The 26,301-nt window shown below is 39.5% G+C and overlaps 3 protein-coding genes across 4 annotated transcripts in view; 2 read left to right on the forward strand and 1 right to left on the reverse strand.

Moving 5' to 3' along the window:
- The window catches only part of LOC121956111 (RNA binding protein fox-1 homolog 3-like), a 546,203-nt gene that overhangs the window by 516,604 nt on the left and 3,298 nt on the right, over positions 1 to 26,301 (reverse strand). The gene's annotated exons all lie outside the window — the stretch shown is intronic.
- LOC121956211 (ectonucleotide pyrophosphatase/phosphodiesterase family member 7-like) lies at positions 10,396 to 15,008 on the forward strand. The gene is given in 6 exon segments (XM_042504344.1): positions 10,396 to 10,630; positions 11,056 to 11,201; positions 11,564 to 12,193; positions 13,753 to 13,987; positions 14,897 to 14,977; positions 14,980 to 15,008. Coding segments are annotated over 6 exon segments (1,356 nt in total).
- cbx2 (chromobox homolog 2 (Drosophila Pc class)) lies at positions 18,214 to 22,259 on the forward strand. Of its 2 annotated transcripts, XM_042504220.1 has the most exons (5): positions 18,214 to 18,285; positions 18,372 to 18,415; positions 20,167 to 20,232; positions 20,721 to 20,790; positions 20,867 to 22,259. In XM_042504220.1, exons 1-5 carry the CDS (start codon positions 18,214 to 18,216, stop codon positions 22,217 to 22,219), a joined length of 1,605 nt encoding a protein of 534 aa, XP_042360154.1. In that variant the 3' UTR covers positions 22,220 to 22,259. The 2 variants fall into 2 exon arrangements, with proteins under 2 accessions (XP_042360154.1, XP_042360155.1); XM_042504221.1 differs by lacking the exon at positions 18,372 to 18,415 and having other exon boundaries at positions 18,219 to 18,285.

The raw sequence follows: 26,301 nt of genomic DNA on the forward strand, positions 1-26,301 counted from the left end.
AAATGTTTCAACATGTTTGAAAGTTACAAATAACTTATCAGCTGTTTCCTATTGTTACATTCACAGACGCTGATGGTCCGACACTGATGTGTCAGGCCCTTAATATGTGTGCAGCAGCAACTTCACTGCTTCTCCATGATACACCTTGCGGCAAATCTGTTTCTTCATACAGAGAAATGGGGGCATGTGCCTGTCATTTTAGAATGATTCTGATTCACGGTGTTAGCATGTTAACATTTGCTAATTAGCACTAAACACAAAGTACACAAAGTACACCTGAAGCCGACTTTGGTTTTCCACATAGTTGATCATAAACCAAGTCTTGGGCAAAGTTAAAATGTCTATTGCAATCCATCCAATAGTTGTTGAGATATTTCACTTAGAACTGCAAATATGAGCCTCATGGTGGTCCTAAAGGAAAGGTCAGAAGAGCTCCAAAGTCATTAAGATTCCTCATCTAGATGTCACTTTTCACTGGGAAGGTGAAAACACTATTGCAAAGAAAAATTCACAAAGAATGGATTTGGGCCACTGACAGTGACTTGAATTGTGCATCACTTGCAACAGCTATCTGCCCTGTCTCAGATCAGATTCACAAAAGATACTGTGCTAATGATATTATAGCGCAAACACACCCATAAAGTTTGGCAGCTGAGACAAATTTGCTCTTTCTTTTTGTGTATGATTGCAATAATCCATGAGGCAAAGAATAAATGCTGCCTTTGCGCCAAGAAAGACAGTAGGCAGAAAAATGGCAAAGAGAAAAAGGGAACTGAAATTTGAATACAACAGCTACAGGTCCTGAACAATGAGGTTTGGAGGCATTCCCTCAAAACTTCAGGCAAGGAATTTAAATATGACAGAGAAAAACATTTAAATGTGCTTTAGTTACATACGACTCTCTTTAAACGCTAATAATTTCACTGTAACTGCATGTGGCTACTGGCACCAGTCTTTTGTGAATTGGACTGTTTTTGCAGTGAGGCTCAGACGCATAGAAAAGTGTCCCATTTTTTGCCAAATAACCCAATAAATAAATATGTACAAATAGCACAGGAGCACTGAGATGCTCTTTGCTTGGCAGTGCAGTTAAGGGTGCATTTCACTCTTTGCAGATTCTTTGAGAATTTCACAGTTTCTTTTTGTCTTAAGTGTGCAAGTTTTGTGGCATCTTAAGCTGTGCGGTCCTTTTTGGATTTTTTTTTCAATCTGACTAAATGGCGATGCTATGAAACATTGGAAATCAAGGTTATTATGATGCTATCTTCTATATCTTTTGGGGACCATACATTTTTATTCTGGTAAATTAGTTTTATGACAGTCCATCCAACATGCAGTTGTTGAGATATTTAACTGAAATCAAAAATATCCACCTCACAATGGTGCTACAGGAAAAGAGAGAGTGATCACTTAAGTTCTGGATCATCCTATGAAAGTAATGAATGTATGTACAAAATAAATGTCAATTCATTCAAAAGTTTTTTCAATATTTCAATCTGGAACAAAGTGGTGGACCAACCAAAAGCTATGCGATTACATTTATATAAATTTAAACTACTTTCACCTCTGCAAAAAGAAAAGAACAATCCCCCTCTATCTCTGCCCCTGTGCTCCAAAATAATGTTCATACATTCCCAAGATTCTCCACTCAATTCCACAACTATAACACAAAATTCTGCTCTGCAAGCTCAGTCTAGCTGTAACCAAGATATTTGCCAGCCAAAGGTATTTTTGTCAATACATATCAGCCATTGTAATGTGGACTGCAGCAGGCTATTCTTTCGGGTTTAGCAAGCCTCATATTTTTTGGTGTTTGAAGGCAGGCAGGCAGGCAGAGTGGTGCTGATGTGTTGACGTATGGTGGGAGGCAGGAAGAGGCAGCTGCTGTTCATCTCCATGAGAGGAAGGCCACTCTGAGAGGATGAGTGGAGAGGGGCCTTTCAGAAGATCTCTGAGTCAGAGCGAGTGGGGAGGCATCAGGATATTATTAGGGAGGTGTGCCTGCTGCCCTGCTATTATGACTGAAATAAATGGTTCTGTTGCTCTAGACCGAAGATACACCTGCCCTGTGTTGTTTCATCAGGTATTACATGTGAGATGTAAAAGAGATTCCATACTGTTAAACCTATAATTCCCATCAGATGATAGGGCTTATGGCATTTTTGATTGTTGTGAAAGAGACAAAGCCATTAGGATGAGCCCTGTTCACCAGGGATATATATTAATGTAGCTGCTAAAGTGAGAATAATTTAGAAAAGTAAGGTATATGGACCTGAATCTTTGTTTAACATTCACTGCAGTTAATTCTATTATCGCCTTGTCTTCAGGTACAGTTTAGTAACCTGAAACAGTTACAATATATTACAGAACCTCCAATAAAAGAGACCCAACTGGAGGCCTGCTTTTTTATTCTCTTGAATTCCTCGGCTGACTGAGGCTCTACCGACTCTGTATTATCTCATGTGAAACAGCCACACTGCACTTAATCTCTAGTTTAAATGCACTTAAATATGTGATTGAATGTATAGCGCAGGAACCGAAATGTCACTGATGAGCTCCTTTTTGAAGCTTTGTATAAAACATAAAGGCAGAAACGAAAATGTTAATGAATTGTCTGAGGAGTAGAAGATCAGAGGAGCCAAACGAATTTCATATCACACCTAAAGACCTGGCATTTAATTAAAGTGGCCTGAAAAATGGCTGCCTGGTTGGCTGACAACAGTTTCTCTTGAAGCAAATTAAAGAAATCAATTACTGCTGTGTGAAAGTGTAATGCCAGCACACTGGAGCCCCACAGCGCCACAATGAGACACCAGGCCAAGGGGAGAGGAGCGAGGAGGAGGGCGCCTCCACTGTGCCACATCTGACTGGCTCAGCTACAGAGTTTATCACGTCAACCTGTTACAGGCAACAGAGCCTGAAAGGGCCCACGCGCTGGAATGAAGCCGCAAATCAGCCTAGCTGCCTCCACAAGCCTGAGCCTCCTCCACTCTGCTCCCAGCTCTTACTCATTCTCTCACCTTAATTCTCCCTCTCTCTGTCTCACACACACACATGCACAGTGCACACATATGGTACACAGGCTAGGGTTAGACATATTTCAGGGTAATAATGGCCATTTACTACTTACTGCATATGGCATGTTGGCTCATCAGTGTTGTCCTCTGCTAATATAAATGTTCCTTCTTGGTTCCAGATATATGTTAAAGCAATATTTGCAATTCAATACAAATATATTTTCTTCGCATTTTTTTCATCAGCCGCAGGAGGCTGATTTTAAAGTATGCCCACCACTGTCAGGCAAAGATTTCCACATGAAAAATTCACAAGAAATATGAAAAGAAGGTAAAGATTGGCATGGAATTTACTAAGAAGTAAATCTTTGCCAGGAAATATCGTTTGCATTCAGGACACTATAGCATCACCCTCAGGACAACTGATACGTCTTGAATCCCACTACTGGTAAAATTCTTAGCAGAGTAGTCACTAGAGCCCTTTTCCCACTGAACAAAAACCCACTGACGCCCCCAAACATCTGGTTTTTGTCATTAGTGGGAAAGGCCACAATCGGCGTTCACTCCCAGGACAAATCACTCTGCAGCAGTAGTCATGGGTGTTTATTGGCTGCAGCTCTGATTTGGTTCTGATGAGATGTAAACATGTAAACACACAAGAGGACACAATAATTTTCTCCCTATTTGCAGAGTGATGCAGTGATGTGCCGCCATAAAATCTGTCCGTCTCTGTCCAAGCAGTGCTTAAAATTAGCTGACGCTGACTTTGAAAGAGACTGGCTGAGTAAAAGATATAAATAGAAGCAACCACTATACCCATTTCAGTGGGATAAGCCAAAATAAACTACAATGTGCGTGTTCCATAGACCGTAAAAACAATGGACATAGTCAAGGTGATGTCACTTATTAGTTTGTGAACTGCTGTTCTGAATCATCAAATTCTACATTTTGGAAATTATGGTTTTTTGGAGGAAGAAGTGACCATATTTGAGGCTGGAGCTGTGGAGGAGTGAGGGGTGGATCTGAGGGGAAGTCGAGGACACTATCAGCAGACAGTCTGTCGCTCAAAGTGGTCTAGCCTTAATTATACATAACACAATATTGGTCAATAACAATATAAACAACATAATTCATAATAAAGATAATGAATGAACATTACCACAAAAGGCTAGCTTTTCCCTGAAAAAATGTTTGCATTCATGAAACCCTTGTCAGATGTGGTAAACTAAACATGGATGGTTGCAGTAAGGTAAAAGTACAATCAACTTTTTTCCTAAAGCTACAGTATAATCTCTATTTATGGCATATTTTATGGTATAGCCTTTAGCTGATCATTAACTAGATTTCCTATTGTTCACATTCTGACTTACCACTAAATAAGTGCTGGTTAACCTCAGCAAGCAACAAACAACAAAGAAAGAACATTCATATTTACACTATGGCCTGTTCAAGAGAGCGAATAAGGAATTAATGAAGAGGAAAGCTGATACACTGTAGGTTAGCAACTGTAAGAGGAAATGATTACATGCTGGTGGCCTGCTGGAGGAAGAGCTACTATATTATAGGAATATGTGCTGTCATATCCCTGCTGTTCAATTTTAATACAGTATGTTACGTACACTGTGCCATTCAGGCGGAACTGACTGCCACCCTCTCTAAATGTTAATCTCACTGTTATCAAATCAACGTCAACACGCATAACAGGAGCAGCATTCATACAGTCCAAAGGATACAGACAGACACTCAAGGTCAGTTTGAGGATAAATCCAATTTGAAGTGCTGATTTTTAAAAACATCCGCTTCTCATGTATGTTCACTTTGATCTCTGACTCTTTGAGCTGCCCTGAGCCCTCTGCTGTCATCACATGTTGACCATATGTGGGTGTGTACTGTGTTGGGCCATCAACATCATACGCACACTCTCTGACAGGTGTGAAGGAGTCATCTCCTCGCAGCACATGGCCGTTATTCTGCAGCACCAGGAGTTCAAGTCCAGTCAGAAATCTGGTCTGTTTCCCTGATAAAACTGCACCATAAGGGGGCCTGTTGGAGACTGTTGGCCTGATCCACGGTGGATCAGCATGCACCAAAACATGCCAAATACTAAGGAGTGAGGGAGAAGGAGCTATGAATGATGTTCTTATGCAACCATTGTGAATCAATCATCTATGTTCAATGGCAACGGTCAGCAACCGTGCAGGAAGTTGGCACTGAAGAGGTGCTTAGGTTTATAACAGAGCCAACTACTTTTAGAGTGCCAAAATAGCACACCTAATGGGACCAACACGGGGGTCAGTGGTGAAGCAAAATACTTAAACCTGCAATCACTGATTTTTTGGCCACCTTTGAAGTTAAAGTTGGCAAACTTGTTAGCAAAGAGTTGCTTATTTACACATGCAGCAGTTACAGAGCAACATTATCATTCATTTGGAGTCTTGTTTGTGTCCACCTGATCAATCTACCTTGTACCTTGTAAGTTCAATATTCACTCCCTTTTAGCTTTTGCGTTTTTTTGTTGAAAGCAGCTGCCTGCTGTGGCCTGCTCATTTATCCACTCTTATGCACAGTATTTTCCAAACACTTTTTGCAAAAAAAAACAACTTAGTACTGGCGTCTGACTTTGAAGACAGCATAGGTAAGTTTTACTTTCAATTGAGTTATAAATAGTACGGTTTTAATGAAAATGCATGTGTTTGAGAAGCACTAAGCATACAGCTGGATAAATGACACTTACTGCGCCAGTTGTGTGAGCATTTGTAGACAGATGGTTTTTTTTGTTGTGAAACTTACTTCACAGGTTCAAGTTAACACAGCATGGCTAAAGCCCCCTTTTCCAACTGCACAAAAAAGCCACTAACACCTGCCAACTTTTGTATGTAATGGGAAAGGTTACAATCTGTATTCACACCCTGGTCAAATGACTCTGCAGTAGTCATGAGTATTCATCGGCTCCCGGCTATTATTGGCAGCGACGGAAATACAAAACCAGGGTAAATGCGCTATCCCCCTTACCGGCAAGATGCAATAACGCTGCATTACAAAAATTAAAATAAATAAATAAATAAATAAAATAAAAAAACAGCATGCTTGTCTGCTGCAGAGCTGTGTTCACAACTCTGGTCTACAGGCAATGGGACTATATGAGTCTATAGCCTATTTTAGTGGGTTTTCCGTGTTTAATTTTGTTGGAAAAAGCGTATAACTGATTTATAAAAGGGTCTTTTTTTGGGGCGAAAATAAATCTTTCTACATGTATAGTGAACATTTAGGAGAAATTTGTTTCTGATTTATAATGGAAAATCTGGCTGACATGGTGTTTCCTTCAAACATGGAAAATGGTAACATGATGACCATAATTCAGCTGCATTCAGTTCTGCTGAAGTCTACACTCTTATATTTTGGCCCAAATTGATAACAATGAAATGCACGTGTTTTTCCGATTGTCCGATTGTTTGGATTATGATCAATATTTCATAATCAATCTTGTTTAAGCTGCTGCTACCAAAATTAAATACTGGGTTTATCCAGCATGACGGCAATTAACTATGTTCCGCAGTTGTGTTGTGGTATCAAAGACATCTGTAGGTGTTATTTAGTGAGAACTATATGTGAGAGTACAGTGCACCTCCAGTGGAGTCTTCCTGTGGTTTGAAGTTTTACGCTTGGATTTATTTGCATGTAACCGGATAATAAGCCATTCATGCATTAAAAGTTTGTTTGCTCACAATTCAAAACACATCGATCTCGCACGCTGGCATGAACTTGATGGTCTACTTCCAGTCACAGCAGGGAGAGAAGCAGCTTGCCATTCAAACTGCAAAGTGAGCAGAATACAGATGCAGCTAAGAATTTAAAGGATGGTTGTGTTTATGTATTTTACACTTGTATGTCTAGCTTCTCTTTCCTCAGCAAGTCTGATCTAAGAGGGCATTGTGGATGAGTTAGTTAATGTTTTTTAACCTCACTAGTATAAACATAAGAGCTTTTAAAAACTTGGTGATTAAAACTTCCCTGACTCCAAATGTTAAAATCAAATACTGCATTTAGGAAGAAAAAAAGAAAAGAAAAAAAGCACAATTTTACATAACTCTGTTGACATCTAGGTCTATTGTATAAAGCTTAGAATAAATCCTTACATCCAGGCATAAAGCTCTGAAACACCTACTTACATTTTCTCTGGCTGAAACAGAGCAGCTTTACTCTGCATGTTTATTCAGAGGCACTTTAGATAAATGTAAATAGGCTAACAGCCTCATGAAAAAAACAGCCATTTTGGGGTTTGTGTTGTTACCCAAATCTCAAATTTCTAATCTCTGAAGAGTCGACAATATGCCATCAAAAATCTAAAATCACCAAATTAGGTCAACTGGTAAATGATACATAGAGCAAAAGACAGAGCTGTTAGATTATGCCCATATCAACTGTTACTTTCCTTATTCTTTAGACAGCATGACGTTATTTCAAGGATGGTAAATATAAGCATTCATAAATTGTGAATCCCCCAGTTTGTATGAAATCTCTAAAATTAGGTTAGGTTTAGTTAGGGGAAAGAATCTTGGTTGGCCACTGTCATATTACCTTAAAGGTTCTTTATGTGACATTTAGAACATTACTGTATACAATGGAGACATGGCATCCTGAGCAGAGGATTAAATCACACTGTGTGCTGTACTCTGAATTTCTCTGTGGTCAATCCAACCACAGTGTAAGCATGCATGCATGTCAGTGCATGTCTGTACCCCACGGGCTAGCTCATTGCCGCCACTTTGCACTGCACTCATACGCCTGTTATTGCTGATATCATAATGCTGGCATCGCAGAGACATAGTGCCCACCCTCCGGTCCCCCCTGTTTAACACCATTAGTTCTGTTAGCACTGTTGCCACTGTATAAGGAGTTAACACTGTTAGTTGCCAGCCACTGCCTCAGTCACCTCCATGACAACTCGTATGCTCTGAATTCCACAGAAAACCCCTTCAAGTGCCTAACATGATGACATGACATTTTGACATGATGTGACATTATTTGATGGTGTGACGTAAGGTACCTACATAATGTAAAATATCTCAATATTGACTTTTGCTTTCACACAGGGTACGAACTCCAGTCTACTGCATTAAAGTCCTGTGTTTGTTTGACCCATTCACCTCCCCAACATCCCTACCTACATGGACTTTGTCACTCTTTATACTATACGACCTGACTTCCTCCCTCACTCCTATCAGAGAACAGCTTGCAGGGCATAGGTCATGTCATCATAGCCTCAAGGCCCACAATTATGTAGGTTATATATGAATTACAGTGCATTACTTTTTATAGGTATGAGTTTTCATAGTGAATGAGAACAGCCTGGGTTGTTATATGATGTTGTTTAAATGCTGTGTTTGTTTGTTTATTAAGATCCCCATTAGCTTCTGTGTTAAACAATAGCTACTTTTCCAGGGGTCTCTATTATTTTCAATAAAACTATTTCATTTACTAGATTACATAAATACACATCCACAACATTCATACTCACAGTTCAACTAAACACATTGCAACACAACACAAATTCAAAGACTGTCTAATACATACAGTAGTTCTACATAATGATTTATCTGTTTAATAGCTGAGAAAATAAAGTACCTTGAAACTTATCAGTTAAATCACTAATCACATTTGTTATGCCCAATAGCATAGATTTAGCATTATTCATCTATTGTCTTTTTGTCTTCTTCCAGTTGGATGATTTGCCCTGCATTTATGTATGTGCATGTGTGTACAGTATATGGAAATATTGTGATAGTTGTTTTGGAAATGTCCAGTAAAATAAATAAATCAGCAATAAGCAAGACGGTGTGTGGGAGTTTGTTACTGCTGTTCCAGAGTCCAACACTTAAAATAACTACAACAAAATCTAAAATTCCCTCAAAGAGGTGAGTTGACTCAGGAGTTGTTTGGGTAAGAGAAACAGATTCAGAAGTATGTAGCATTTACTTTTTAATATTTCAGAGAATATACTGATGTTAAATCTAATACAAATAAAGATATCAGTCTAAAGATATCATAAACGTTAAACAGAAGTTTAGAGTAACAGAAACTTTGCTCAAAGATAAAATGCTGCATCTTCAGCCTGGGAAATACAGTGTTCCTAATTTGTGTATTAGTACTTTACTCTGACTCAAACTGATGAAATTGTTTTGGTTTTCCATCTGGGGATGGTGTACTGCAGTGGTTGTGTACAGGCAGCAGGGAGTGCTAAAGGCAAAATCTTGACTTTTCTTCTTCAAGAAAAATGTGAGAATCCCTGAGGAAATTCTGTGCAGGATTGAGAGGGTCAGATAAAGTTTGCTTGCCCCTCAAGTTCAGAGTGTGTGTGTTTGATAAAGTTCTCATAGCAAAGATCTGAGACTCGCGCCAGTCTCAGCAGTCCAAAACACTCCTCCAAATCTTGCTGACAGTGGAGACGAGCGGATAGAGTTAATATGAGAAAGCTAATGAATATGAATGAGGTAAATGAAAGCTGATGAATGTTATCCCTTATCTCCATAAAGATTGGACAATTCCCTTGAACCTCTGCCAAGGACACACACAATAAAGAACAAATTTGAAGAGTTAGCTTGTCTAGCAATTTGATGGACGTTGATAAGGTTACATCACAACGTAGTGATTTATAATGTCTGGATGAGAACGCAGAGTATGATCTGAGTTGAAGCACTGAGGAGGCTGCAGTTCACTTTTTAACAGTTCGTCCATCGTCATGACAATTGCCAAAAAAATCAATTTAGATTTTAGAAGATCTTTTAACAATATCCTGGGGCTAATATACACATTAGAGTTATTAAAATGAATATGTCCATTAGGGTATTTTCTTCCCGAGAGACCACTGCTAGCTGACGAAGAGATATATACCCTCATTTTCCTCTTCATTTTCCTGGTGTCAGATCAATCATGCACCATCCCAACTCAAGGTGAAACCCATCAAAGTGTCATTCCCCCATTGTCAATGATTCACAGGAAACTCCGACACACAGACGGGCAGGCAGGCAAACAGAAAGACAGCATCAACAAGCGAGTTAGAGGGAAACAAACAGCCATGATGCCCGGAGAGATTAATCTGCTTTACTGCCAGTCCTCAAGAGCAAAACAGGGGGGGTGAAATTCACTGTGAACACAAGTCCCAGTCGTAAAATTGACTCATAAACATCATCAGGCCGCATGTAGAAAACGCTGCGATAAGTCTGTCCAATCTCCGAGATAAGATACGTCGGTGAAACTTTGCTCGGGAGCTGTTGGCTGCAGAAACCTCAGGTGGGATGCCAAGAGGTTGGATCCTCTTGTAAATGAGAGTGTTAGCTGGAGGATATAGTCAGTAAAGATTTGAGAAGTGCCTGTGTTCGCCATGCTGTGGACTGCGAGTCTCTGCCTCCTCTGGGCCCCGGCCATCCTCGGAGCTCCGGCGAACAAACAGAGACAGAAGGTGCTGCTGATCTCCTTCGATGGATTCCGGTGGGATTATGACCGGGATGTGGACACGCCGCACCTCGACAAAATGGCCAAGGATGGAGTCAAAGCCTTGTATGTCACACCTCCTTACCTCACTATCACCAGTCCTACACACTTCACCCTCTTGACAGGTAAAGTGTTTCATTTTCTACAACAGTGATCCAGTTGGCAGGGGATCTGCATATCATGGCAGAATAGGAAACCTCTCTGAGTTTACTTTGCTGGGATTGAAAAAAAGCCACGGGAAAAAAGGAATTAGTTGTAATTGAATGTCCCAAGGTCCAACAGCTTTTATAGCTGAGTAAGATAATTATGCTTGGATGACTGAGGGAAGAATTCTCTGCTCCCTTTCTTATTTTGACTCTCAAATCATCAGTGCCAGCTAAAAGAAATTTAACTTCCTTGAAATTAAATTCCTCTAATCTCCGAAGTTGGTCATAAGACCTTGTCCAAAAGCGTCATGCCACTCAGCCCGTTAAGTTGATAGAATTTTTAATGTGAATGTGTCACGCTATGAATGAGTGCAAGCAGACTTGACAGTGATTCTCTTCTGTAGGCCGCTACATTGAGAATCATGGGGTAATCCACAACATGTGGTTCAACATCACCAGCACCGAGAAGAAGCCTTACTATCAGACTCAGTTTGTGAATGAGTGGTGGGACAATGGCACTCTGCCTATCTGGATCACAGCACAGAGACAGGTTTGTGCTACACAATTTCCATCTTATCACTGTGAGAGACTGTTTTGCAGTTTACAGCACTAGAAACCATTTCTCTTGACAAAACAGCTTTGAGGGGCTGCTGAATAATTTCAGGTAGATCACCGCAGTTATACTGCAAATTATTTGGCAGGTATAGATGTTAACTGCATACAAATCACAGCTGCTGCTTAAAAGGTTCAGCTGTAGGTTTCAGAAAATTAATGAAAATCCAGAGACTTCTAATTTTGTTTCCTTGTATGTTGACCCACAGTATGAGCAGATCAGCTCTCTGCATGCTTGTTAACATGTCAGATAGATGTACGTGGGTTTGATGTTAATGTATGTTTTTCCTGCCCTTCCAGGGCCTTAAAGCTGGCTCTCTTCACTTCCCTGGCACGGCTTCCAGTTACCAGGGACAGGTTGCTATGGTGCGGGAAGTGGAGCCACTGCTTTACGACTACAAGAACGAAACCGCTTGGCAAGAGAACGTAGACAAGGTGATGGGCTGGTTCAGAGACCAGGATCTGGACTTCGTATCCCTGTACTTTGGTGAGCCTGATGGCACAGGGCACAGATACGGCCCAGACTCCCCGGAGCGTCGGGAGATGGTCAAGCAAGTGGACCGAACAGTGGGTTATATTCGACATTCGGCTGAACAGCACTTGCTTACCGACCGCCTAAACATCATCATAACTGCAGACCATGGCATGACCACAGTGTACCGAAATGGTCTGGTGGAAGAGATCACCCTGAGCAAGATCCCGGGCTTCTCATTCCGTGACCTGTCCTTTCACCTTGTGGACTTCGGCCCCTCTGGGATGCTGTTGCCGAAGCCGGGCAGGCTGGATAAGGTTTACAATGCTTTGAAGGGGGCCCATCCACACCTCCATGTGTACAAGAAGGATGAAATGCCAGAGCGTCTCCACTTTGCCAAAAATGATCGCATCCTCCCCATCATTTTATGGGCCGACCCTGGATATGTGATCAATGGGGTGCGTTGACAGATAGAGTCCAGTTTTCCTCTATATCTTCATTGCTCAAGAACTGGTGGCTTGAGACCTGGGTGGCTAAAGGAAAGCATTTTGCAGTAACACAACTATTAATTGCTACCCAATCACTAAGAGGCAATAGCAATGGTCAGACACATTTTCTCTGACATCACTGACTTGGGTTTAGCCAGAAATGCATCATGGTGGAAAGCTTACAACCATAGAGAGATGTGAAGCAGCAGTTTTCTGCCCACTGCAAGTCCTATTGATTTACCCTTTAAAGTGAACAGTTACCTCAGGTTGCCATTTGTGCCTATCAACTTGCCAAGCTGCTGAGTGCAGCTTTAAAGCAGCAGAATGTGAAAACATTACTTTAAATACTGAGTCTACTAATAATGAAAGCTGCTACAACATTTACATTTCACACTGTAATTGCATCAGTACTGACATCAGCTACTAATGATTATGCCATTATACTATTAACTGGTTATAAGGAAAGATGAAGATGAAAGGGCACTGATATACTGATATAGGAAAATAGCCAGATAAACAATGTTTAAGTGCCATCCAGATTATTCTAAAAATATCCTCAAGTCTTCATTGCAGAAATACTTAAATTACCAATTGCATTTTGCTCACAGGAACTGGTGAAACTTCTTAGAACATCTTAGAACATTACAATTTCAATCAAGTGGAGTTGCACGTCCTCAGGATAATCCAGTCCTGTCTGATGACATGCAGTGCTCTCAAATGCTTCATGAAGCCATTCATGTCTCAAAATTCAAAAGTGGCATTTTCATTTGGCTCCACACTCAGTCACTCCACTGGGTGGTAACTTTGCCTCTAAATTTGTCAGTCAGCACTGAGAACCAACAAATCATGAATTAATTTAAAGAGTAAATAACTGAAATCATAAAATGTCTTCATATGCTGATATCTTCATATCATATCATCATCATATCATATCTTCATATGCCGACATGAGGAAATAACCAGCCCTGTGAATAAACTGATGGAACTATTATATAAAGTCTATAGGTTACAACCTGCCATAATCAGTACTGTATTATCTGAGACTTTGTTCTCTCCCTTTATGGCCAGTTAAACTCCTTTTAGTTTGATCTCAGAAAAGGATTAGCGTGCTGAGGCTGTTACATAATTGCTGAGATAACTGGCTATTCTGCATACTGATATCACAGATATCACTCTTTGTTGGTGATTAACAGACAACATACTATGAAATTATCAAACAATGCATGCATTATGAGGATTTTAGGAAAATGGAAATTTTCGAGAAAGGATTAAACTTCTCATTTAGTCACTTTCATTGGTTACTGGAAGTCACAAAGAAAAAATTGCCCCTCATTCAACATTATGAAAACAACTCTTTCACTTGGACAATACCTCCCTCTGCTGACTAAGTAAGAGTAAGCCAAGATGTGACGACTGTTGCTGATAAGATCCTGATACTAAAATCACTGGCTTATAAAAGTTACAGTCTAATTGAATCTAACAAACTGGGTCAAGCATGCAATGTCATCTGTCTCTTTGTGTCCTTGCAGTATTTCCCAGTTCAGTTCCACAAGGGTGAGCACGGCTTTGACAACCAAGAGTTGGACATGAAGCCCTTCTTCAGGGCAGTGGGTCCAGCATTTCACAAGAACCTGGAGGTGGGGCCTTTTGAGACAGTGAACATTTACCCCTTGATGTGTCACATCCTGGGCATCCAGCCGGAGGTCAACGACGGCCACCTGAATGCCACCAAGCACATGCTGGTCACTAGCGCTACTACTCAGGGTGAGTTTATATCAGACTAATGAGTCTCTCCCCGTGGCCTCGAAAGTGTGTCGCTCCAACACCTGCTCCTTCATTACTAGGCTATTCATCCATCATTTCCAACTTCACAAATGTCCAAATCAAACATAGAGCTACTGTAGGTTACAACGAGAAAGTAGATCTGGTGTTGCTCATGGTAACTTTGGAAAAATTTTAAGAAAGGACATTTAGAGTGTCTGGGGTTAAATCATCAAAGGACGATGCTGGCATTTTATTATATAATATTTATATTTTTCTTACTACCAATAAATGCAATGAGAGGGCCAAACACAACAATATCCTAGGTTATTTTCCTCAATATCTTCTGACTTTCCTACTCTGTGTGTAAAACTTAGCCATAAACCTGTCATTCTTAATCTTTAAAACAAAAAGGCTCTGTAATTTTCTAAAATAGCTTGGTACCATAGTTCTTGGTAAATGTTTCTAAAACAGAAGGAAAAAGTGCATTTGTTAGGGACTCTTACCAGCAGCAGATATATCCACATTTGGTGCTATATGGTGCATTTCTGACAGCACTGACTGCATCAAGGAAAATTTTGTGTCTGGGCCACGCAGTTCAGACGATCCTGGACAAAATGTAACAGTAATTATAGCACCATCATGTGGCTGGTTGATGTGACTTAGAGCTGAGTAGAGGCAGTTCTTTGGTTGCTGTAGGTTTTGCTGTTTTGCAAAACCAGATTATTTCAGGGGAAAGGCAGCCAAGTGACAAAAAAATAACACGATGATCCTTTATATACTATATACAGATATTTGATATCTGCCCAAAATTCAAGTAATGTGAAACATCAGTCTAGAAATATCAGCAAAAACATAAAAACATATACTTCATATGTGGATAAGTTCTCTGTATTTTCTGTTTTGTTTCAGGTAAAGATGTGAAAATCCTTCAAAATATCTTCATTGGGCTGGCTGCAGTGGCTGTAGTTCTTGTTGTAGTTTTTATAGTGATGAATTGCACAATTGCAAGAATAAAAGGTAATGACTAAGTAATTAATGATAATTATATTTGTCATTATTGCTTATCACCTGTATCGTTTGGTAATATTTTTGGTAATATTTCTGAAACAATACCTCAGAAAAAAAAAATGTTTTTTATCGATATTAATGTCATAATATGGCTACTGTATTCAAAATAAACTTATAACAACATTTAAATATATTCTACTATAACCATTACATCAGACCAAATTCCTATATACAACAAAAACTTAACTACTGGCTACTGTAGATATTAAAATAGAATTTGCTTGTAAAATCAAGATCAGCAAGAGTTGAAAAAAATATGTTCATATCATTTTGATGTCATTTTGCTGAAGTTCATGAACAACGTTTTTTAGCTCTCAGCCCTACCCTCATGATTTAATTTAAATTTTTATTTTTTCTGATTGGGAACATCAGAACATCTTCCGGAAAATTTAAAGATAAAACTAAATTCACTTTGATCATCACAGAGGCACGCAAGACCCTTTATACTACAATCCCACAATGAAAAAGATCTGCCTGTGGATAGAGCGTCTTTATGTCTCTTCTTCATCCCATGTGTGGAAATGAATTCTGTGAATTTCACAAGGAGTTGTGTATAACTGTTTTGTAAATTACATTTCGATAATGACCAAACTAATAAAATAACTTATCAGATAAATGTGTGTTTATTTAGGGTATTTGGTTGCAACTTCTGGTACAGCTGTGTGAGTTAACGATGTTTATAAGCTGTAGCCAATTACTATCTGTTTTGCAACATGCTGTAGTTAAATGTTTACCTTTATCCATTGTCTGTATATGTGCTTAACTATTCGCATGATGTGGCCACAACCGACATGGGCAGTTCGGTGGGGGAGTGGGAGGGTGGGAGGGAATTTTTGTTGAGGTTTTCCTCTTTCTCCACTTTTTTTTTCATCATATGCATTTACAATGGCATACCCTGTATATATCACTCTCCTTTGTAGTATCTGCAAGGTGAAGGGGTTTACATCGTGGGCTCTTTAAATATTAGCAGTCAATCCTCTATGTTACTGCATTGGTACAACAAATGTGGTTTACAATAATGTGTTTTGGTCTGAGATAACTAGTTTGGGCAGAGCAAAGAGTACAAAAATGCCTGGTCCCAGAACTTGCAAAGAAAGCTGTGTGGTATGTTGATTCTGTCATTTTAGTAATACTGCAGCTAAAAGAAGGGTATAACAACAAAATGGTGTCAGAGTTTATCCAATGTTTTACTTACAGAAGACATATTTTCACAACGCACTTTACTTTTCATTCTGGTAATATGTGACAAAAAAAATCCTAAAATGGGACATTTTTCTAAAGTTAAAACAGCACGTTTTCAGGCTGCCAAAGGGTCATAAATACTAATTATGCTACTGTATATGCAACCCTGTAATATTACAGACATTTTTAGAATTTTTGTCACTTAAAAGCATGGCAAGTTTAATAAATATAGGTTTCATTGATGGTTTAATCAATGATGGAACTAATAAAAGGAATTTAACCATTTATAAAACAAGCAAATACGACCATCCCGTTTTGCCTAGGTTCTCAAGGTGTTCTCAGCTGAAGTCTTTATTTCTAAATCATTTCATAAGTCAACTTTATAGAAATATAGTAGAGAACAAAAACAAGATCTAAAAGTAACACTCAAGGTTATCTTTTTAACCTTTTAGGTGGTTTTCATGGTAATCTACAAATAAGGTCCCAATTACCTGACTCCACCCTAATTATTGATGTAAAAGCAGTTTTAATTATTTAAACACACACAAACAAGTAGGCTGAAACCAAGAAGACAGCATAAAGGGATGTGTCATTAAAAGCAATACAACAAATATTAAATCATTTACTCTTGAACTATGTGTTTTAGGATCTAATTTAAGAAGAAAAAATCAATTATTTATCCCGTCCACGTTTCCACTTTCACTTAGGCTACAATTTAAGTGAACAGTTTTCGATCAGGGGACGGTGGCTGCCAAGGCACATATTTAAGTAACAATATTCTCCGTTGCCCGCCTCTCTTCGCGTACTTGTGTCAAGTTATGCACAGATACATACGATTTCCGGTTTACACTTTCAAAATAATATTAGGCTTGACAGCTTAGTGGGTGTTTTCCATGAAGTTTGCCCATAATTTGTATATTTAGGCATTTCTGTGAAAAAAAAAACATACACTACAATTCCTAAACTGTTAAATTACTATGAATTAGTGTCACCTTTTGTAATGCATATTTTGCTGTTATTTTTCATTTAGATGAAATATGACAATGAGACAAACATGTTATGAGGCATGCATGTGTTGACAAATGGATGCAAGTTTACATCTCATCGCCAAACTATGCATAGGTTTTATTCATCTTTGAAAACGCCCCTTCATTAACTGACCATCTTATTCCACTGAATAGACATTACGAATATTCAGCTTACATGATGGGCCAACAATATCCAACATACTTTATTTAAGTATTATTTCAATCAACTTACTTATGAGTGTTCACATGACAACATTCGCATTGATATAAATAGTTTAATTAACTGACTGGTTAAAACTAAAGCCAACTACCAATGCTGAAGTTGCCTGAGCTCATTCCCCCACAACCCTAACGTAAAATGCTTTTAGGGGGCTATTATTTATGTGAATTTTATGACAAATTTTGTTTTATTTAATCTTTAGGATGCATTTGTGATATCAGGCCTGGGACAAGACAAAAGTCTTACTCATTTTCAATGTTTAGTCTATTTCAATTCAGAATTAGAGATGAGAAAATGCTTTGTTTGTATTTTTAAGTAGGTTTTCAATATTGTGCATAATGCACACAATAAACGTGGGAGAAAAGGGGGGAAACTGTTGAAATTAACATAGTCTTGTAATGGCTTTTTCATTAAAATAAAGTATAAAACAAGTCGATTTCTTTGTTAGAGTAAGCTCTGGCAAAGGTCACCAAGTGTACCAGAGTCGACTCACAAATGTATTGCATCAGATTTGTTTATCGCATTAATGAGTAGATCTGCACTGGCATGAAGTGTTTTTATATTTTTAGACCAGACCAACCTCGGCGTATCGTCGACGCTTTAGCTGAGAAGACCTTTATTTTGAAGGCAAGACTGTGAGCATCCGGTCCTATCCGAGCGTGATTCCGGTTAGCTGGACGCGCCTCTTGTCTTTTGATAAAGGCTTCTTACTCGGAGTGAAGGCAGACATGGAGGAGCTGAGCGCTGTGGGAGAGCAGGTTTTTGATGCGGAATGCATTTTAAACAAACGGCTGAGAAAGGTCAGAGCTGTGAAATATTTTAACTTTGGACTTTTGTTTTCTAGCGGCTGTTTACAAACGTGTTCCCGCTCTTGGTTTTCTTGCAGGGAAAGTTGGAGTTTCTGGTGAAGTGGAGGGGATGGTCATCCAAGTAAGTACAAGTGCTGCTCTGCTCAGCCCGAAACAATGAAAACAACAACAACGTGTCGCTTGTTGCTTTCAGACAAACTGTTAGCTTAAAGCGATGTGATTTTTCGAGTCCGAACCACAACAACGATTCGATATCATCACGTTTTGTTTCTGGTTGCAGTTTGTTGAAATTCATCTCACAAATTCTGCCTTCACATTTGCCTTCTTTTGTTCATAACACCTCCAATTTGGGAAGTTAGCGGAGAGCCAAAGCAGACACTTTTTTAAGGCTATACCCTTTTTTCTCTTTAACATACCTTAATTTAATCATACCATCGCGATGTTTTAGTTATTTTAATCCCCGACTTTAAACAAGTTACTTTTGTGTGACCGATTCGTCAGACCAATTTCAGACTATCTGATATTTGATTTGTAACTGGTTAATGTTAGCTTCGTTACATAACACCCAATTTTATTGATATTTTGCTCTTTTATTCTGCATATTTATGTTGCTGCTTTGTTAGGCACCACTCTGCCTTCATTTCTTGTCACTTGCCCTTTCTGTTCTCTCTACATTGTTGCTGTAATCCACCATCAATGCACACTGTTGCCTGCCAGCTCCATGGCTTTCTGTTAGAACCACATCCTTTGTGTGTGTGTGTGTGTGTGTGTGTGTGTGTGTTTGTAGGGAAAGGGTGGGGGTTGATTATTTCAGTGGTGACTGCTGATCAGAATAGGCTATTCAACAACAAGTGATGAGGAGAAAGGTCATTGCAAATGCATGTAGTTCAGATCACTTTAAGTTGGCACACAATGATCTATTTTCAGTGTGTTACTGCAGTTAAGCACGTTTCTATTCCCCCCATATTTGTACAAATTATTAAATGAATATACACTCACAATGTAGCCCACCAGGCCCACAAAAAGGGAGCTAACAGCTGCTTTGATTTTCAAAAAAAAAAACGTAGTCTGACTAAACCAAAGCTAAATTTGACACTTGGGCCACAGGGCCACCACAGTGTACAGGTGCCCAAAGAGGCAACAAAAAACAAGGCTATTTTTGCTATTGAAAACACACTCCATGCTGTGCCATCACAAGCACAACAAAGTTGTTATTTCATCACTTCCCATAAATGCCAGAGCACTTCAACGACCTAAAAATGTTCTTCCTTCCTGGTGTGTTCATGTTTTTCTACAGAGATGAACAGTCTGGTTTTCACTACACTATGCTCACTGTGGGTAACGCAAAGCTGAATCTGAGTTTGTAGGTGTGGGAGGCACGTTGTAAAGTACCTCCTGTCACTGAAAAAGCCAGACTTTCCCAAAAAGCCCCCACATATTTCTGCATCAGCCCCAGAAAATGGATCATTATATTTAACTTTAGAAGGCAAATTCAAAACCTGGTTACTTTCTCACCTCTAAACAGCTGGTCAGATGCCACTGCCACTGCAGTTTTCAACAGTTCACATCTGTTTAAATTATTTACACTGCACACAAAGCTTCCTGCTAATGTATTTCATTGTTAGAATTTACAGTTCTGGGAACTGAAAGGTCTTTTCCCGCAAATTCATGAGTAATCTGTCTCAGATAACATACTTATAGTAACATGCTTATAGCAAGTTTATGGCTGCTGGGTCACCAGAGTCCACTGTTTCTAAATGCTCTGTTGGAGTTATTTTCTAAATTCACGATCCCTGCTGAGGCTGGCCACCTTGCTTCTTGATTTTGTCTAATACTGTGATGTTTGACATGCTTCATGTCAATTCATTTCAGACACAACAGCTGGGAGCCCCAAGAAAACATCCTGGACCCGAGACTGTTGGCAGCATTCAACAAGAAGTGAGTATCATCATTGATAGTGGTCTATCTTTTAACTTCAAAATTAGCTTTACAACACTTAGACATACGTGGAGTGATATAATTAAGTGACATGCACAATCGTGTAAAAAATAGCTAATTTATACAGTATTTATAAAATACATTACTGCATTTTAAGCTTTTTGTCAGAAAATATAGTGAAATCTGCAAAATAGGAAACATTTTCAGGCCTAAGTAATACATGATAGATGTATCAGTAATACCGGTGATATTTTAAATACTATTTACGAATATAGAACGTATTTTCAAGTTTTATTTAAATTTGTTGGCTACTTTAATTTACTTTATGTTTTAACCATATGCCACACCAACAAAAATTTAATTGCAACATGGTAGATAAAAATGATTAAAAAAATACAAAAAAAAGAGCTACAGCATCAGTTCCCCCATAAACCATTTATTGTTGTTGTTTTTTTATTTTGTTTTTAAAATTTTATTATTCATTATAGAGAGCAAGAAAAGGAGCTTTTGATGCGCAAAAAAGGGAAAAGGCCAAGGGGACGACCACGGAAAATTCTAGTAAGTACACTTTAAAGCAGACTGTTATTCTTTGTCGTCCTAGCAGATCGTATCTACTATTTGCTCTTTCCTTTAGGAAAATGTTCCTGAAACTCCAAAGTCAAGCAGCTCCTCATCTGGCTCATCATCATCGTCCTCTGATTCCTCCTCCTCATGCTCCTCCTCTTCATCTTCCTCAGACGACGACGACGACGACAGCCATGTTAAAAATGCAAGTCCGGGCATCAGAACAAGAGACCTTCACCCCGTCCCCCAGAAGAAGGCACAGATTGTCGTTGCAAAACAGGAGCCCCCAAAGAAGCGAAGCAGGAAACCTTCGTCCCCTGAAGCGAAGGAATTTCAACAGAACAAGGGCCAGCGCAAAGTCCTAAAGGCTTCCAAGGATACTGATCTTCCTGGAGCCATCAAGAAGCCAGTTCACCCAGCGAGCTTCACCTTCATGGGTTTTCATCGGGGCCAGGCTCGAGATGCTGTGGGTGGTCAGAACAGGAGCTCTCTGACCCAGGGCGGGGCTGTTAAAAACTCCATAAGCTCAGTGGGATCTGGCAGGTCAGTCCAACCTGCATCCCTCTCCCTGAACAAATCCAACCAGAGCAGGAATGTCGCGGAGGGTAAACTGTCCATCTCCAGTATGAACAGCGGGACAAGTCTGGATTTAAAGGCAGCTGCGAGTAAATCAAAAGGGGTAGCAGCGCTGAATTTGAATACATCCAAACACCTCATTCAAGGCACCACTCAGCATACACTGAGCTCCCCCAATGGACAAAAGAAACCCCAGGCCCCTGTGTCAACACTGCAGCGGATACCCAATACCAAGGCAGTGGCTGCCTTACCATCAAAAAATGCCTCCTCCAATCAAGGATCTGGTCCTCAGCCCCTCAACCTTCAGAACAAACTGGTGCAAAGCACTGATGCTCCTGGAAATGGCACTACTTCAGTGTCAGGCCTGAGAAATGCAACAAACCCAGCAAGGAAAAGTACTGCCTCACAGAATCAGGATTATAATCCTCCCAAGAGTACAGCAACCCCTGGAAGACTTCAGGCCAGAAAGAGCCAGCTTGGAGCAGACAGGGTCAAAGAGGCAACTGAAAACCAGACCCCCAGAGTCCAAGGCAGGCTGGAGAAGGGCTGTGTGCAGAAATCCTCTGCAGAGGTCCAGAGCCAGCAAGAAAGATCAGCCTCCAAAGATGGCAAGAAAGCCAAAATGAATGACATGAGCACAGGAGAAGAGGAGAGCAGCTCAGACTCAGACCAGGATACTACTTACACTGGACAGGATCGCTCGGTAGCAGTCCAGAGCCAGGACTGGAAGCCCACTCGTAGTCTGATAGAACACGTGTTTGTAACGGATGTCACTGCTAATCTAGTTACTGTCACAGTCAAGGAATCACCGACCAGCGTGGGCTTCTTCAGCATTCGCAACTACTGACAGGACTCCGTACACTGCAAACCAGATGGGCTTTGAAGCAAACGGGGGGGGGGGGGGGTTTCGAGTTCTGATGGAATTGGGGAGACCTTTGGCTGGAGAATTCCTGAGGAATGCATCAGGGACCAGAGGTTAATTTGCGCTTCGTCTTCTTTTTAGCAAGAGACCAGTTTTAGGTGGAAAAAAAAAGACCAGTTATTGATTGTGATTATTTATTTTTATTGCTCATGTCTACTAATTGTTCAAGAAATGGCAGTGGAGGCTCACAGAAGGGCAAGAGGCTGCATTTTGGTCTCACCTGATAATCTCAAAGAAACAAATCTTTTTGGTTTCAGTGAGTCCAAAATTGCATCATTCCCTGGGCTTGGAGAAAAATAAATTATTCATCTTTTAAGTAGGGGTGGGGTAGGGTGTCGATACAATATAGTATTGCAATATTTTGCATGGCAATATTATATCAATACAGAGACACCTACTATGGATTTTCTAATATATAAATAATTAATACATATGTTACTTTTGGTAACCTACTAGAATAATAAAACCAATTGCTTTTTCAGTCCACTAGAAACATGTTACTGCAATAAAAAAGTGAGATGGTTTGAAAACTCTTATTGATAAAGTCTTTCCTTAATTTGCAGTTCATAAAATATAGTAATTTGCAATATATCACAATATGTTATTGCAATACCCAGCAAAATGCAATACATTCCAAAATCGCCATATCGTGAGCAGAGTATCATGATCATTTTGTATCAGGGGTCTCTGGTGATTCCCACCCCTACTTTTAAGTATCGAGATAAAACTGTCATACCCCGTGTAGGTTGCTGATTCTATGGGAAATATCATCTATAAATTAATTCTAGCTGATGTTTTCTGTGTTTCTCTGTCGAGGAGGCATGTAATAACAGCAGGTAAGAGAACTGAAGAAATAATGAAAGGGTAGGCATGAGCAGGAGGCGTAGCTTCGATTATGGGTAGCAGACATTTAGTTCATAATGTGTCAGTGTTGTGAATCCATATCAATTAATAGCTATGTAAACCAGTTTTAATTCGTAGTATAGTATTGTTTATTTTTTTAACATTTCATAAGTTAGCTACCTCTTCTTTCCACATTTGCTGCATATGTTTATTCATTTCTTGTGGGATATGGAATTTGTCCCTCCAGGGTATACCATCATTGTGTCCATATTATTGTTTTTATATAGCTCTAAATGTATTGGACTCTCATGCTTTATAAACTTGTGTTAGGACCAGCGACCAGCTGCGGCAGCAGACAACAGCTTCATTTCTGTGTAATGAAAAAGTCCATCAGCACAGCCTCTGAGTTCCACCCGCGGTTGAACTGTGCGCACTTTTATCGCCTCAAAAAGCAGGTTCATTCTGCAGTGCAGCCAGTTTATCAGCACAGTTTTTCCAAACGGGCTGAAGCATGTGAGGAGTCAGATACAGTATCTCTGTTCCTCCCCGGTGTCCAGATAAGACTCGGCCTGAGGTTTGCTCTTCTGCCTCTCCATCAGTTCTATCCTTCATTCACCAGCAACTCTAATCTTCTCGGACTTGTAATTAATATGGACAAAAACCGGAGAATAAGTGCTTGCACTGACATGGAAGGACAGTCGTGGACTGTACACCTGACGATGCTTCTCCCTCAGTCTGTCAGAGCTTTACGTGAGCCTTTGAAGGTGACTTGAAACCACTGGGGGAAGGTTGGGTGTGGACAAAGCTTGACAATAAACCGCTCAGCATTGTTTGTCTCTGACCACAAAACACCAGATGTCCTTGTGTCAGTTGCTACTGGTCTTTCAAAATGTTGAGGACTGAAATACCAGATTTGTTTTGTTTTTTTTTTCTTTTGTTTTTTTCTTTTCCTTGCAGCTGCAGACGTCTCACTTCACCCGCCTGCATGGGTTCAGGAGCTGCAGGCCCGGCCTCCCAAAAAAAAAAAGATCTTTATCTGATGTAACGGAAAAGAAACCACAACAATGTGCGCTACTTTCTGCTCCCTTGAGAGGAGTTCAGCAACAAAGCACTTCGACTGAACTCTTCTGTCTAATCCTGCTCTGCAGACTGTGCCTTTCTTTCTGTCAAAGACTAAACACAAAGGCATTACCCCAAAGATAGCTAGAATTTCAGGTTGTTCAATAAAGGAGTACCCCTAGAGCATAGCATGGAAACCGGACCGGATTGTTTTGAAATGGAAAAAAGGAAGACTTATCACAAATGTATGGAACAGACACATATTTGATGCCTTATTGAAACCATGGATTAGAGTTACTGAAGTATTTTCAAGACCAACTGGAAAAAAAAAGTTCTGAATTCTCATATTAGAGGTGAACAGTGTTAGTTCAGCATTTGCCGTCTTCTTGGCAATATCATTCCAGCATACATATCTTTCAAAGTCAAAGAAATGCATCAAAGAATAGGTAAAGTTTAGTCTAGGCTCAATCAGATTGACATGTATCACTACCTTGTGAGGGTATCGCACAGTGTTTATATGAAAATGTTTGTTTTTCCTATTGTATCTGCTTTTCTGAATTAATGAAAACTACAAACTTGGCGTAAACGTGTTACCAGTTGTGGTCCTTTTTTAGATCTACTAACCATCTCAGTGGAATGATGTTCTCTTTATAATCTATTTATTTCAAATCAAGAGCTTTTCAGGGTAGGACGGTGTCATCAATCCTTGTATTGTGCCACTTGTCAAATTGACTAATAAATGGTACAACTTCATGTCTGACTTGTTTGTTTTTATCAAGGAAAAGTGCCAAACGTGCTAGTCCCAGCTTCTTAAATGAAAGGATTTGCAGCTTTTCTCTGAGTTATATGAATGTAAATTGACTATGTTTGGGTTTTGGAAAGTTATTCTTTATTCTTTCAAAACGAGCTATTCAAAAGCACCACACTGGGTTCCTGTAACGGGATTACCATTGTTCCTGCCATTTTACAGATTAAACAACAGGGTTTCTGCAGAGCCTAAAAAAAAATCTTAAAAGGCATTGATTTCAATAATTGGTATAACACTGTTGAAAATCAATCTTCGAGAATCGAGGGTCTTAAAAGTGCTAAGACATGGAAGTTGGATTTTTTTAAATTGTGTTTTTCTGACTGCCTGTAAAATTTAAAAATAATTGGTAACTAAATATTAACATCACTCAGATCAGGATAGCAGGAAACTGACTTCCAGGGACGCTCAGAGCAGAGGATCCCCAGCAAGCTGAGACTGTACCCTGGATGACAGGGGGAAGTGCAAATACAATGAAAATTGGTTATTCAACCAAGATTTCATGGCAAGGCTGAAACCTGTACAAGGCGATGCATACGAGGCTCGGTGTAAGTGTTTTAAAACTAGGCATGATGGTAATCAAGGCAGTGGAATTCCCAATACAGAGCCAGAAATAAAATCCCCAAGAAAACTATCAACAAACATCAGTTCTGCTCTACTGCTGTCTCTCCCACAAGACAAAAAAAATCACCTGTTATGTTACAATAAACATTTGGCCAAAATTGTCTCTAACCCTAAGTAACTGATTTCATGTTTTCATTTTTTCTTCAGTTTTTGTTTATTTTAAAATTGGTCTTCAATTTCTTTCTGGTATTAAGAAGTATTAAATCTAACTTTCCTTAAGCTGTAGGAACCCTAAAACAATCATTTTAATAAATAAATTGATAATGAAAGTGATGCTAGTTGTGGGCCTTCCTTCAGCATGTTAGCATTAAGATGAGATGGTTCAGAATATTAAAATATGACACTCATCATGCTGATCAGAAATTCACCAACGCCTAAAAGATGTGAAGACTGAATTTGATCTTTCACTTTCTCTGAGACAGCGCAGTTTCAGTCTTCACTGGCAAAACTGCTAAATCCATTAGTGACAAAACAAGATAGCAGAAGCCCAGTCAATAAGACTGTCTATCTCTTCTCTCCACTGCCAGACTCCCCACTAAGACTCATGGATACATGTAATGCAGCAGCCACTAGATGGTGCTGTTGTACTTGAAGGCAAAGACACCCAAAGGTGCTTGAGTTTCTTAATTAACCATAATTACATAATCTGTTGGTTTACACACTTGACATTGAGATC

The sequence above is a fragment of the Plectropomus leopardus genome, chromosome 17 (assembly GCF_008729295.1).
Source record: "Plectropomus leopardus isolate mb chromosome 17, YSFRI_Pleo_2.0, whole genome shotgun sequence".
In the NCBI taxonomy this organism is placed as follows: Eukaryota; Metazoa; Chordata; class Actinopteri; order Perciformes; family Serranidae; genus Plectropomus; species Plectropomus leopardus.

Excerpts from the sequence above, each read along its gene's own strand:
- cbx2 (XM_042504220.1), top strand. The coding sequence starts at position 18,214 with ATGGAGGAGCTGAGCGCTGTGGGAGAGCAGGTTTTTGATGCGGAATGC. Across the intron at positions 20,233-20,720 it reads TTGGCAGCATTCAACAAGAA|AGAGCAAGAAAAGGAGCTTT; the intron begins GTGAGTATCATC and ends TATTCATTATAG. Across the intron at positions 20,791-20,866 it reads GACGACCACGGAAAATTCTA|GAAAATGTTCCTGAAACTCC; the intron begins GTAAGTACACTT and ends TCTTTCCTTTAG.